The 15,081-nt window shown below is 38.6% G+C and overlaps 1 protein-coding gene across 1 annotated transcript in view; it reads right to left on the bottom strand.

The window, feature by feature from the left end:
• DOCK3 (dedicator of cytokinesis 3) overlaps window positions 1-15,081 on the bottom strand; it is a 203,793-nt gene that overhangs the window by 117,237 nt on the left and 71,475 nt on the right. The window contains exons 8-9 of the mRNA XM_062585966.1: window positions 9,907-9,948; window positions 9,291-9,445 (exon numbers count right to left, since the gene is read on the bottom strand). Of these exons, the coding sequence (XP_062441950.1) occupies window positions 9,291-9,445; window positions 9,907-9,948 (197 nt within the window). The remainder of the gene's footprint in view (window positions 1-9,290; window positions 9,446-9,906; window positions 9,949-15,081) is intronic.

Below are 15,081 nucleotides of genomic sequence, written 5' to 3'. Positions count from 1 at the left end.
CCTAAGTAATCAGAAAAGATAAGATAATTATATGGTATCTGCTCATTGCATAAGGTTATACAGTTGTAAGTGTAATGTGATTTAGATAAAGCACAAAGGCAAAATTTTTTACAGAGGGAAAAAAATGAAGGTGAGAAATGCTTCTCGGTCTAAGTTAATAACCCCCCAAATTATGCTTACACTACTACTGTACCTTTTCTACATTCCTCTCTCCATACAGTGCTTTACCCTCCCATAAGCCGGCTCTCATGAGTGTTCTTACTTCCATTTCTCTTTTTCTTTATATTGGTTTCTCTCCCCCCTTCAAAAATGATCATTTTCTTTCCATATCAAATTATTTTAACTGATAAGTAGAGAAAGAAATTTTACTGACTCTATTGGGACATATCGTTTATACTGAGAACAAAGAGGAAAAAAAATAACACACGAAGAAAAAATAAATTTAACTTAATAACGAAGTATCAAAGGATGAATGCCTGCAAAAGGAATTGAAAGGAATGGTTTGAGAGAAGTCAAAAAATAGGTGGGAAAGTGAAAAGCTTAGATATCTATTTGATGAGGTCCTGGAGAAACAAAATTCCAAATCCTAAGTATGAAAAAAACACTGGGAGTAGAACACTGTGCTCCATATGACTACACTAGAAGAGGCATTATGGAAATGAAACCCCTCCAGACACAGTGCAGGAATTTGCATTCATGAGAACTAGCCAGAGCTTTCAAGGTCAATAAATATACAGCATCTTTCCTCTGTGACCGGCTAAGATAATTTCATTTTATTGTACTGTAAAATAAACTGGTCATTAGCGTATACATTTACATATGCCCTCTAAACTTGATCATCATCTATAATCATTAGATATTTTCCATGCATTTAAGAGTCTAGGCTGGGAAGTACATGATCAGAAAGAACGTGGTTCTGCATTTGTATAGTCACATTTATTTCTGTACTTTACCATAAACAAGTTAAACCTTTTCCCCCCATACCTCTTACTGACAGCATGAAATTCCCTCAAAGCCATCTCGACTTTGAGTGTATTCGATACAAAATTCACTACCAAACCGTAAAACTAAATCCGATTGAAATGCATAGAAGAACTGCACGATGCATCTAGGTGCATCCTTGCACGAGGAATGGGGAATAGTCCTTAATGATACCACGAAGAAACAGCTCTCTTTTTCTCCCCCTCCCCCCCCCAAGTAATACATATTTTCATCTTAGGCTGCTCCTATCTTTCAATCATTTGGACAGGCCTCATATCAGCCGTGCCAATTACGTGCAAACTTACTTTCTTTTTGCTCTTCTTTTTTCCCTCTAGCTACCATGCCTCGTATTTTGTTCAATGCTACAGAGAAAATAAACCAAGATGGATATATGCTATACTGAAGTGCCACTGGACTGACGTTTTATCGAATATAAAACAATGCACAGTAGCTCAAAAATAATCAGATGAGTGGAAGCGGTGCCCTTTGTAATGTTACTTGACCCTTGTTTGATGGCAAATCACAGTTATTAAAACAAACCCAGTTTTGCTGGAGAGGACTGCAGAAAGGCTGCCAGCTCAGCCGAAGAGCAAACCTGCTACCCTGCAGGGCCGGCCTTGTATCCTGCTAAAATGCTTAAAAACATCTGCAGTATTGAAAAAAAGTTACAAGAATACAGATCAGAATGCATTATTAAGACCATTAATTATTCACTTAATGCATTAAGACCACTAAGTATTCTCTCTGGCTTTCTTGGCATCTCATCTAACCACTTCTTCTTTGGATAAGCTACTTTCTACTACTTTTTTTTTTTTTTTTTTTTTAATCTTTCTTAATTTGAGATAAGAATTTCTTTGCTTAGTATAGTTGCTGCTGCTTCTTCCCTCTTCTCTATCTCCCGAAGGGAAAGGTAAAACTGAGAATAAAGAGCACCACCTTCTTTTATTGCAACCTGAAGTCTTTTCTTTTTCCTAACTTTCTGGTTAAGTAAGCTTTCTCCTATGTTTCCCTGGGCACTACAAGGTACTGTGAAGATGACTGTATTACTATACTTGCTTCTCATCCTTCCTGGTTCTTTGAGCAACATTTCCAAAGTATATTTTTTAAGCTTTAAAATTTTATGGCTTTAAATTGCATATTCTTATTATAGGTTTTTAAGGCACACTGTGCATTTCATATTTCTCAGAATAAAACTGTATCATTCTTGTAACAAGATGTGTTGGGAGCATCATACAGGGAAACACTACGTTAGGACAGAGCAGAACAGAGAAAGCAGTTCTTAAACTGAGTAACATCTAGCTCTCCATACATTTAAAGTTTGTTTTCTGGGATCACTTCTGGGAACCCTCTTATATATAAACTGAGGAAAGACAATGAATTATACTGGAGAACTACCATTTAATTTCTATGCTTCTTTGTTTCCAACAAAGAAACAGAATAAAGATAATACCACTAAGACTCTGCAAAAATAATTACATAGATTTTTGAATTGGACAGACAGTGGAGTAGTTCTAACACGTAAAAGAGTGATATAAGGAGAAAATAAAATGTGCACTGGCTATGGTGCTCATTGAAGAGTGTGAGATCTTGTAAGTGAAGATTAGGTTCTAAGGCAGATGGCACAAGAACACCACATTACAAGCATCTAAACTTTTGGGTATTGCACAACGTAAAACAGAATGCAATCTCAGGGTCTTTCTTCACGCACACATTACAAGAAAAACAACACCAATGCCAAAATCAGAGTTTCACTACTATGCTATTTTAAATGTTCTAAGCTGCCAACTTTCACTCTAAGTTTACATCTAAACATGTACGGCCAATTCTTGCTGCTGCTGTAACTGTTAAAGTTGAAAATACTCGTTACTTAAAAGAGTCACTGCTTACAGATACCCGTTCCTTGTGCTACCTCATTTAAATCGTTATTTCTAAAAGGAATGTGTTAAGCAGAATTAAATCCTATCACACTTTGAAGAAGCTACAGACTAGCTCAAATTCAGTAGCCAATTTGCAATAACAAGAAATGAGGTAGGACAGCCAAAGACACCTCTTAAAAACTGAACCAGAATAACTTCCCTCAATGTACCGGCTACACTCCTCCTAATACAGCCCAGTATGTAGCCAGCCTTCTTTGCCGCGATAGCATGCTGCAGATCACGTTTGGTTTGTTTCTGGGTGTCCTGGTCCTGCTGCCCCGGGTTATTCTGTCTCAGGTGGGGGACTTCGCATTTGCCCCGCTGAACTTCTTAAAGTTCCCGCGAATCCCTCTTTCCTGCCAGTTGAAGTCCTCTAAATAGCAACCCTATGCTTCAGTGTGCTGACCACTTTCCCTGCTGTTCAGCATCAAATGTGAACTTGGTGAAGGTTTTGTTCATTCCAACATCCAGGTCACTAATAAAGCTATTAAACGTTATTGGCTCCAGTATCAACCCCTGACCAGCCTTTAGCTGGACTTTGTACTACCAATTGCAATCCAACCTGGTAGTCAAGTTACTCTTCCACTCACTTTAAAGTCCACCTAATGAAATCATAATTTTTCTCTTTGGTTACAATGGCCTTATCAAAGGCCCTGTTAAAGTCAAGATAAACAACATCTGCTCTCCTCTCATCTACCAGGCTAGTCATCTCATCACAGAATGTTACCAAGTTGGTAAATTACCAGTAAATCCATATTCCTCATCACTTTTTATCCTTCTTTTGCTTGCGCATGTCTTCCAGGAGGACTTGCTGCATCACTTCCTCGGGAATGAGCTGAGGCTGACCAGGCTGTAGTACCCCAGATCCTCCTTTTTATCCTTCCTGAAGATTGGTATGTCTGCTTTTTTCCAGTCATCAGAAACCTAGCTTGATTGTCAAGGACTTTTGAAGAGAACGGCCTTGCAATAGCATTGACTAGATTCCTCAGTACCCTTGGATGCATCACACAAGTCCATGGGACCAAACAGATGCGTGGTTTGCTCAAGCACTCCCATAGGCCATCTTCCTCTGCTGTGGGTTATGCTCTGCTCCCACAAACACTGGGCTCAGGAACCTTGGAGAACAAGGAACAGTCCTTACCAATAAAGCTAAGACATTGTGTGCTTCGGGCTTTTGCATGTTCTTTATCACAATGTCCCTTGCCCTACTGAGCAGCAGGCTCGTGTTTTCCTTCATCTTCCTTTTGCTGCTAACATATCTACAGAAGCCCTTCATGCGTGCACATGCACCTCTCTTGCCTCCTGCCCCCCCCCCACTCCCACCCTCATCTACATTCAACTCCAAGTAAGCTTTTGCTTTTCTGCTTTTGTCCATGCATATATAGGCAATTTCTTTGTATTTCTCCCAGGCAGCCATCTGATAAACCTGCTTGACTATCTGCATGTCAAAATGGACCATGCTTGTATCTAAGAAACCGCCCTGGAAAAGCGACCAGCTTCGCAGGGCCACTGCCCTTCAGGGAGGAGTATCATGGGATTCCATTAACCATATCCTTAAAAAGCTGAAACCTGCTTTCCTGAAGCCTAGAGCTGTAATTCTGTTACCCACCTTGCTTCTCACAGGACCTTAAACACCACCATCTTATTGCTGCTGCAGCCAAAGATGCCTTTAGTCTGTGTAGGTCTTCCTTCTTTGTGAGTAGCAAGTCCTGCACAGCACCTTCCCAAATCAGTCCGTCTCCTCTGTCAAGAAATTGTGCTCCGTAGTCTCCAGAAATCCCCCAGACTGCTTGCACTCTGCCTTGTTGCCCTTCCAGCAGATGTTAGAGTAGCTAAAATCCTCCATGAAATAACACTATCTCGTGAGAAGGTGGGGGGAAGGATGCAGACTTCTCTACTCTATGGACCAACAATGGTGCTAGGTATTTAGGATAGGTGCAGAACTATAAAGTCAGAGATACTCTTGATGACCTTGACAGCCCCCAAGAGCTTGCACAGAGTGTAACAAGCTCTCTCAAGAAAGGAAAAAATGAGTGCTGCAAACCTGCTGCTCATTCAAAGATCAATTTGATTCCAGCAATGCTGAGCTGGCACTGGATGAAGAGCGTAAGGAGTTTGGGAAAGCTACCGTATAGCAAGCCAGAGAGTGCAGAAGGTACAATCTTGCAATGCTCTGCTTAAGACTTCATCTGTCAGGATGGCAGAGAGGACCTCCTTCATGTCAGGATACTACCCTGATGAACAGACAACATTCCACAGTTAATCTGCAAACTTAGGATGTCTTTGGCTGTACTAGGATGGTCTAGAGCTAGTCTTCTCTGGAGTAAACCCAGAAAAGGAATTATTAGAGGGACCAACGATCTGACCAAGCTAAACCTGGTGTAACTGCTGACTAAAGGATCAGAAGCAGCCTTTGACTGTCCACACACTCTGACAAGATGTTTTAAGTCAAGAGCTTACATGTGTCCAGAAAGCGCTGCGTTCATACCACATGAGAATATTACAAAGCCAGAAAGAAGAACAGAGTACCAAGATACAAGTCATCATGAAAAGACACTATGCAGAAAGGAGAAAAAAAAGTAGCAGTACACTGTGACTCAATAGATCAGCTGAAAGATCATAAGGTCTTCTCATGTGCTACACACTAAATAGGGGAGGAGACTGGCCCTCTGCACACATTGTAGGAAAACTCCGGTCTTGGGAAGAAGATCTTGAGCACACGCTGTATGAAAAATGCCCACATGGACTTCCATTGTCAGAGCTATGGACTAGTGCTTAAACTATCACATCTTTCAAAGTCTCCAGTCGTAAGGAGGTCTTATATCATGCTTTAAAATCTGTAATTTTTGAAGTTATGTATAATTTTACGCATCTGTTAGTAAACCACAGCTATGGCAAAGGATTGCTAAAACTTACTGCTTCAATTAATTTGGTTTATTTCTGTCTGTCAATATATTACTGCCTAGGTGCTTGGAAAAAAAAATATTTATTGCATCTTTCCAAAATGACAGTGAAGCACATGTAAAAATGAAATTTTTTTTTCCACCAGTTTTTCATCACCTTTACAGTATCTTCATCTAGTCTAATGCTTTTCTTTGAGGCATGAGGTGCACTCCAACATGGAACAGAACAAAATTAGTTTGTTCTGAAGTGACTTGTGTTTGACAAATCTATGTTGGCTTTCACTTATCTTTGTTAGCTTCTAAGTGCTAATAAACAGTTTATTTGTTCCAGAAGTTTTTGCATTCCCCATCTGATTGCAGTTGACTTCCCCCCCCCCCTTTTAAAAAGCAAGACTGAAGCAAAACAGCTATTAAATACTCCAGCTATCTTGGTAACATCTGCTGAGAGCTTAATATCCCCTTTAATCAGTTCAGTTATTTATTGATTTTTTTTCAATTTTTATTTTTGATACTAAAATGTTATAGAATTATTCCTTTTTGTCCTTCTTGTCCTTTGCTAATTACATTTTTCAAGTTTCCTTCCATTTTTTCAATGTCCCTTCCATTTGTGCAATTTCATTTGTGTCTACTTTCTTTACACTTTTGCTCTGTGACTTCAAAGTCATGCTCCCCACACACACACGTTTCATCTTTCTCTCGTTCTGGAGTAATTTGCTTTTGTGCTCTTCATATTGTCTTCTTAAGGAACTGTCAACTAAAGCTTCTTGTCTCCATAGCATTTTACCTACCTTTTTAATGTTTATTGAAGTCTATGTTACTGAAGTCCACCATCTTCAGGATAACATTTTCTTTCCTTCTCTTTCTAATTAACTTGACAATTTCATTGTCATTCAACCCAAGCTACATCTCAGAATAAGGCTTCCCTGTTGAACCAAAACTAGCTGGAATAATTCTTGCAATAAAGAGAGCTTTTAACTTTAAGACGTACAAATACACTTTCTCCCCTTTCGGTACGAGCCACTACTTAATGCTCAGATTAAGAGGTTGTTTCTGTTATGGGCTGAAACAGGTTGTAGAGCCAGACATTCATTGATGCAGTTCGTTTTACTTGCAAATATTTCTTTATCATATTCTTTCAAATATATTAAAATATATTTCAAATACAGTCTTTCAAATATGACAATTTTCTTGTCAATACACAAAAGTGTAGTAGCAAATTTTCTCCATGTCTGAGTCTTACACTCTTGCATGTTTTTTCCTGCAATCTGTATTTCCCCACTGTCATGTTTTGGCTACTCCTCATTTTCAGACAGCACAAACCATTAAAGAATATACGGCATCATGTTTTTATTGGAAACCCGGTATATATCTCTACCTCTCTAGCCCTCTGAGGGCTGACCCATAATTGATACATAGTGTTACTTCAGCTCTTGAAGAACAGAGGAACTGATTCCTCCTTCATCCTGACTGGGAAGTAACTGTTACAGTCTGCAACAGTTGTAACAAAACTGGTATTAGTTTTGTAACAGTTGCATCCAAACTGTGCATCCAAAACACTAACACTGAAAGCCGGTCAATCTCCAGCATAAGTTTCTTACCCAAACTGTTCCTACTGTTATCAACCTCAAAACCATTTCAGAAAAGCCAATTTGTCCTTTTCAACAAGAATGCCGTGTGAAGAACTTTGCTTGGTTTAACCTTAGCATAGTATTTCCTGAGGCATACAGAAAAGGAAAGAGACTTCTTCCTTTAATGTAGATATAAAAGTATCATTCTAAATATGCAGCAGCACATTTATCTGTTTTCTGCTTTAAGTTTCTTCTCCAAAATAGAGCTCAGCCTCATTACACATTCACACCCCTCTTTGGGATGCAAGAAAACATAAAAATTATGTTTTTGCTGCAGCGGATCACTGATGCAGGACACCAGGAGCTGGGTAGTAACAACTGTTTGCACATCAAAGCATTATTATCTATATTTACATATGCCTCAACTGCCCTTTGCACTTCATCGTTATAACTACTACTTTCCTCATCATCGAGGAAACTCCTTCTCAGGCTTTCCTACTCAATGTTTACAAGCTACACAGAACTGCAGCCCAAGACAGTTCGTCTTTAGAAGTAATTTGAGGCCTTGCACAATCATGGCTGTCATTTCTCTCATCCTCCACCTGCAGCTTTCCTCACCTAAATCATCTGATATTTTACTGTTTTGTAGTATGAACTAATTGTGGAGATTTTTGCTTTGCAGGAAGCCTTGCTTTGCCATTCTCACTTCACCGTCTTAACAGTCATTTTCTGTTCATTCTTCTGTAAGGTAGTTAAAAGCATGTTCTCTTAACTATATCAAAATCAGCATTTCTAATGCAGTGCAGGTGATATAAATACTATGTAATACCAGACCAGGCATTCCTTCTACATTCTACAAAATGATTTAAGCTGCCCGGTTAAATGGTGGCTGATACACATTTATAAGCAGCACACAAATCATTATAGCTTTCTAATACATACCACTTTTTAATAGGACACATTCTGACACGCTACAAACCTTGATCACTCTACTCCTTGGACTAACACTATTGTCACCATATGCAAAGGAAAGAAATGGGGAGGGGTTTTTTTGTTTGTTTTTCATTTTTGTTTTTTTCCTTCCTCAGTTTAGAATGCACCTACATCTAATTTGCTGAAATATATAGGATAGTTTTGACCACAGAAGCAAAAGCAGCCTGAGCCACATCCTAAATATCTCTGCCAACTGCCTTAATCAAAACTCAAAAAATAACATAAACACGCTGTACTTCAGCTCAGACCAACCTACACTTACATCACTGAGACACAATGCATATTCTCTGATTCCTTCTACAAATTCTGATGCTTTCAGAACACACAATTTGCAAAGGAAAAATGTAGCACGTTTTGTATGTGTTGAAATTAGTACTAGTTACCTCAACATACTGAGCACCACAGCTGTCCAGCCTAGAGGTAAGGATGACTACAAATACCCCAACTTATAAATCACCAGTGACAGAGTGATGAAAGCAAGCTGTATTTTGACAGGTCTGTAAGGCAAAGCGCAGAGAACTCAGTCTCAATCCAACACCTAAATGCACAGCAGTCATCTTTTGGAAAGTCATATTGTCTGACCCAATCATTATTAATGCTTCTTAAATAACAGCCCTAAAATGGCAGTAACTAACTGCTAAGACTTTCAGTAATGTAAGGAGACGTAAGAAAGCCAGAAATCTAAACAAAATTCCCTCAGTCTGTTCTTCTAATGCTCTGCTTATAAGCAAGCACTAAGTTTCATACATGATGACCAGCATTACTTACATCCTGATGTATGCATTGCAACACTGTCAACTCATAATTTACCACTATTATCCTTTCAGTCATTTCACAAGAATACCTCATACGCTTTTCTCCAAACAATGTATTTGCTTTGTTTACCATTTTTCTCCTAGAAAGCTTTTAAGTTGTTTGATTGGTCCTACCTGATTTGCTTGCCCTCTCGAACATCATATAAAGAAAAAAAGACATCTGTGTCTTCTCCAATTGTGTTGTAGGTGAAGCTCTTTAGACTGAGGAAGAAGTGATGAGGCACTGGCATACGGCAAGCTTCCCCATGACGCTGACGAATTGTATCCACCTGATTAAAACCACAAAAATAATTTTTTGGTTCTTCATAAATGAAGGACATGCAGCTGACCTTATAATTATAACCAAGATTCTGCTCCCCTTTCTCTAACAAAGAAAGGCTTAATCTCAAACGTATGTTATGTTAAAGATACATGACACATTAATTTCCCTAATTTTTCTACTTTTTAATTAGAACAGTTTGAGAAACCATGATAATCAGGTAAATATGAGATACTTGATTTATAAATTTGAAATCTACTTCCATCAACTAACCTGGATCAATCCTATTTCTCAAAAAGAGGGCTAAACAGAAGCTGAAGGACATTAATGAGTTAATTATTCTTGAGGATCTTCTGAGGAAATGCTCCATGTAAGACTAGATAAGTCTTGCATATCTTTTCTACCTATATGTACAGATACATTATCAAAGACAACAAAAATTCATATGTAGACATTTTACAGCAGTTTTACCTGTGATGTGCTCTGCTGGACGCTGTGTCTACTTGATAAATGCTGTGGAGACAGAGAATATTAAAATTTAGACTTTTTTATAGCAAGAAATATTTATATTACATCTGTATAGCATTGAAACAGTACTTAAAAAAAATTGGTCAAGATCATCATCAGCTTTCTATTCCTCTTTTCCCCCCACAATTTATCAATTAAGACCACTAGTTTTCTAATAGGCTTTCCTAATTCCCAGCTGGGGCTTTCTTAGCTTAATTACTATAATTTAAAGGTGGCATTTATCTTACTTTTTAACATACAAAGTTGCAGCAAACTGGACAGAATTCCCAGCACTGTAATAGCATTTCCTTTCAAGAGGTCCCTCACCTTGTATTGTAAAATCTACGCATCCTCTTGCTAAGCAAGGGGATACCTTACCACTAATCCTCATCTATCAGTACTCTATCTATGAAAAGGTGCATTTGTTCAAACATAAAAATCTAGAAAGGAAGAGAGTTTTTATACTTTGTTTAAAATTCTTCCTCAGACCTAGCCAGTCAGGATTTGCAATCCTGATAAACTACTCAAGACATGTCTACATTTCAGCTGGTCAACACCTGTATAGAAATGTCCATATTAAGAGCTACATCTCTGAAACAGCTCAGAGGATGATCCTGTATTTAAAGTCTTCCATGCTAAAAGTAAATGATATAATCAGAAAATGGACTGCAAGTCTCTCACTGAACTTATTTAATCTCTAAAGGGAGATTTAAACACTAATCTAAATTGAAAAGGTTTCAAAGAGCTTTAAAAAAATATTAATGATTCCGCCATGCTCGTCCAACACATTCATTTTAACGTTGGCATTTTAAACTGAAATATTATTACATGCTAATATATACTACCTTTATTCTTCCCTATCTCTATCCTTCTATTACAAGCCCAGTATCTTATTTTGACAAAACATATAGTCTAGAAGAACCAGCACGATCTGTTGACAGCCTTGTAGCTTCAAAATAGATAAAAGCAAAAGAAATCCCACAAACATATTCAACAATACTGTTCCAAAACATGCCACACTGTCTTCCACTCAGAAGGAAGAACAGAGGAAAGACTCACTACCAGAAAAGGAAAGATAATCTTCATAATGACATTAAACGAAGACACTAAATTAAATGGCATATTTTGACATCTCTTCACAATCACTGCCATAAAAGTGTCCTCTTCCACACTGCTAGAAGAAGAAATTATGATCTCTCGCTGCACTGTGCATCTTACAACAGCACCCTCCTCTGAATGCTAAAGCCCTTTTTGGTTTAGCTGTCTGAGTTGCCTATTTATTCAGTGGGTATCTATTGGCACTGAAGCAACCAGCTATTTAAACTGCTCAAGTTATCCTGGTTTCTTTTGACTGAAACTCAGCTGTTGATGCGAGTCCTAACACGGGAGATGAACTCTAGAAGGGGAGGTACAAGTGGCTGTCCAAAGAGCAACGGGCTCCTCAGCCAATATAGCTGTGTACAGAGCCCACATCTAGCTAAATCCTGAACAACTGGCTGAAAACTAGATTTCAAGTTTTTCACAACTAAAAGACTAGATGCTCTGCTTTTATGCTTCTGGATTATGCTACTGCAAAACAGACAGCTACTAGCAAAGTTCATTTTATGTACCCTTGCCTGCCAGCAGGCCAAGTGCCCAAAGTGTGCGTGTTCTCTCGGAAACCACTTCTGGGCACACGAAGGAGAAGGTGACTGGAAATAGCCAGCGTGGAGTTACAAAGATAAGTCATGTTTGACCTAGCTAATTGCTTCCCATGATAAAACAGCTAGATCCATGGGTAAGGGAAAGCTGGTGTCAAGTGCCTTGCTAAAGTCATCCATCTCCCACAGCAACCTTGAACCCCAGTTGGGAAGTTATACCTGGATGGGTAGCTTAACTATATTGGTAAAAAGTTATCTGGATTGTCAGGCTCAAAAAGTAGCAGTTGGTGGCTTGCATTCTGCTTGGAGGCTGGTTACAAGTGAAGTTCCTCAGGTCTCTATCCTGGAGCTATGCTTCCTAGTAAGCTCACAGATAACAAAATGAGGGCAGCAGTCAACACGTCTGAGAGCAAGGCCTAGGTCCCCTTCTAGGCAGTCTAGAGGAACCAACAGGAACCTTATGAAGTTCAGCAAAGACAAAAGCACCTGGAACAGATCGATCTCTTCAATGATACAGCCTTGGGACCACCTGGCAGCGACATGCTGGACAGCAAGCTGAACTTAACCCAGAAGTACACTCCAACAGCAAGGCACATTAACAGCATATCAGTTTGTATTAACAGAAGTGTAGGCAGTAGCTTGAGAGAAGTGTTTATTCCTTTTTACTGACCACTCATTAAACTACATTGGAAATACTGCACCCTGCCTTGGGATCCCCAGAAGACAGACACAAAAAATAAAGCAAGTTTGGGAAAGGACCATGAAGGTGGCTGGGAGCTGGAGCACATGCTGTAGGAAGAGATGGTGAGAGAATGAAGCTTGTTTACTCTGGACAAGAGATACTTTAGAGTGAGACTGAACGGCAGCCTTCCAGTATCTACGAGAAGGTTAGCAAGACGACAAAGCCAAGCTCTCTACAGAGCTGCGTGGCAGAAGGATGAAAGTCTACAGTCAAGCTGCAACAGGGCATGTCCCAGCCTGACACAAGAGGGGCTATGGGGGGGGGGGAGGGGGGGAAGCAGTCAAACACTGGGGCAGAGATCCATTCTTTTTCCTTGGAGAGTTTTAAGATACAACTGGACAAAACTCTGAGCTGCCTGATTTGAATTCATTATTGACTTTGTTCTGAGCAGGAGGTTGAACTAGAGACCTTCTGAGGTCCCTTCCAATCTTAAATGCCTAACGAGGTAGTAGAAAAGTAGCGCTGTTAGATCCTTCTTCTTCTAAAAGAAAGAAATAGTTTTATTTGTATTCTTTCTGAAAGGTACTTGCTTGTTCAGGTTGTAAAAGCTTTAGTAGATAAGACTATTTCAGTGCATCCTTCTTCATCATTATAAAGTGTTTTCTGATGCCTAAACCAAGTCTTTGTCACTGCAACGGAGGCACGAATGGACTAACTCACTCAGCTTGTGATCCCAGTATAATACTCCAATCCTCTTCTACAAAACCATCAAAGCTTGCAGTGCCCCACCTGTACTTCAGAAGCAATAAGTGATTGCCAAAGTTAAGAATCTGGCATGCATCATCTGCAAATTGTATCCTATGCTTTTCAAATCGTTTCCCCAGTTGGTCTAGATGATTTTGAATCCTGATCCTTTCCTCTCATGTACTTTCAATCACTTCTAACTTTGTGGTATTTACATATTTAGTATGCATACTGCATATTCCATCATCTACTCATTAATGAAAAAAGCATTATGAAATGGAGGATGACCACCCAAAATTCAGTCGACTCATCCTTCTTCCTACTTTGAAGCTGACTAGTAAAGTTTTCAATATTGCTGTTAACCATTTGCCATTACTTTTGAGTAAGGGTCTTCTAATTAGCCTTGTACCTACTTTACAGTATTTTCATCGAGAACTAGCGATCATCAGAAAAACTGAAATTGAAAGACCATTAAAATCTTTATGATAATCTAGATGTGACATCATCTGCCTTTCCTCTATGCATTAGACTCATTTTTGTTAGAGAAGCAAATTGGAATGTTTAAAAACTGGAATGTTTAAAATTAAAATTGAAATGTTTTAAAAACTCCTTGCTCCAAACAGTAATATTCCTCCCCATCTCCTCACTTATTCTTGGGGTAATTTCCCATTCCTTCACTTCAGTGTCCGAGGTCAAAGAATGCTTAGTTTATCCAATAGAGTCTTTTACCACATTTCCCACCTTTATCTCCACTGAAAATCTTGTGGTTTTGTTTTAAATTTTTTGAAAGAACTATTAACTCTTTACCTCTTTTTGCCTAACATGCTTCCCATATCTTATCTATTAGTTATTACTGTTTCCTCCTTCCTTTCCTAACCATGCTTGATAATTAAGTGTTACCATTTCCAAGTCAGTTGCAAACAAATTGCTTTCTAACTTCATACTCTCAACCAATTTCTTACTAGAGTTTAGAACCGAATTTATACCAAATTCCCCATGTGACAACTTATTTCAAAAAAAAAAAAAAAGAAAAAAAAAAGGAAAAAAAGAAAAACAAACCTAAAACCAAGAAAATTCTACCTCAAACACAAACTTCCTACAGTCTTTAGTTTCCTTTCCTAGTAGATGCCTTGACAATTAAAGTCCTCTGAATAAAACGTAGGCAATTATGAAAAACTTGCCTATTTATTAGCAATTCTGGTAAACTAGTAATTTTTTCTGGTAGCTGAAAGAAACAACGTGTATGTAGCAGTAATGCAGTAAGTACTTGCACCTTTCACATAGCTGCTAAACTCATCCTGAAAACACATGCACAAATCAATCTACAGAAAAGCAAACCATTTAATGGTTAGGTTTGAACACTTTTGATATTTGCAAACGCCTCCAGAGATGTGTCTTGTAACCCCTTTCACAAAAAATTCAAGTGTTTGACATTCGGCTGGACTTGGGTTGCTCAGCGACAGCTTAAACCTAGCGGTGACTCCAACACTAAGCTCCTTGGCAGAATTCTGACAACATATTTTTCCACAATTTCAAAAGCAACGTAAAGCAAAAATGAATCTGTGCTCTATGGAATTTGTTACAGCCACAAATGTCTTCATAGGGAAAGGGCAATTTGGTTTCCTTCAGGAGTAAAACAACAATTTCTGACAAATGCTGCTTATCCTGTGGCTTCACGATGAGTTCCCTGGAGAAACAGAATGTACAAGGCCTGAAGGAACGACATTTCTGACAAAGAGATGAAGACAAGAAAACCTCACATAGCAGCTGGAAATAAACTTAGTAAAGTAAAATAAAAACTAAAGACAACATGCAAAATTTTAAAACTTGAAAATTTTACCAATAAAATGTTATAGTAAGCCACACAAAACACTTGAATTTCTTCCCAGTTATAGATAGGAATACCCAGTATGTTGCCTCATCCATTTTTCTGCTAACATGAGGCTGTTTCTTTTGGCACATTTAACAGTCTACAGTTCTCTAAATCTGAAAAAGTAATTGGGCTCTCATGACTATATTCAACAGATTATTTTACAACCTAAAACCTCATTGCACAATTGAGATCCATTAAAT

Source organism: Rhea pennata, chromosome 12, assembly GCF_028389875.1.
Source record: "Rhea pennata isolate bPtePen1 chromosome 12, bPtePen1.pri, whole genome shotgun sequence".
NCBI lineage: Eukaryota > Metazoa > Chordata > Aves > Rheiformes > Rheidae > Rhea > Rhea pennata.
This window is presented reverse-complemented; position numbering and strand designations above follow the sequence as displayed.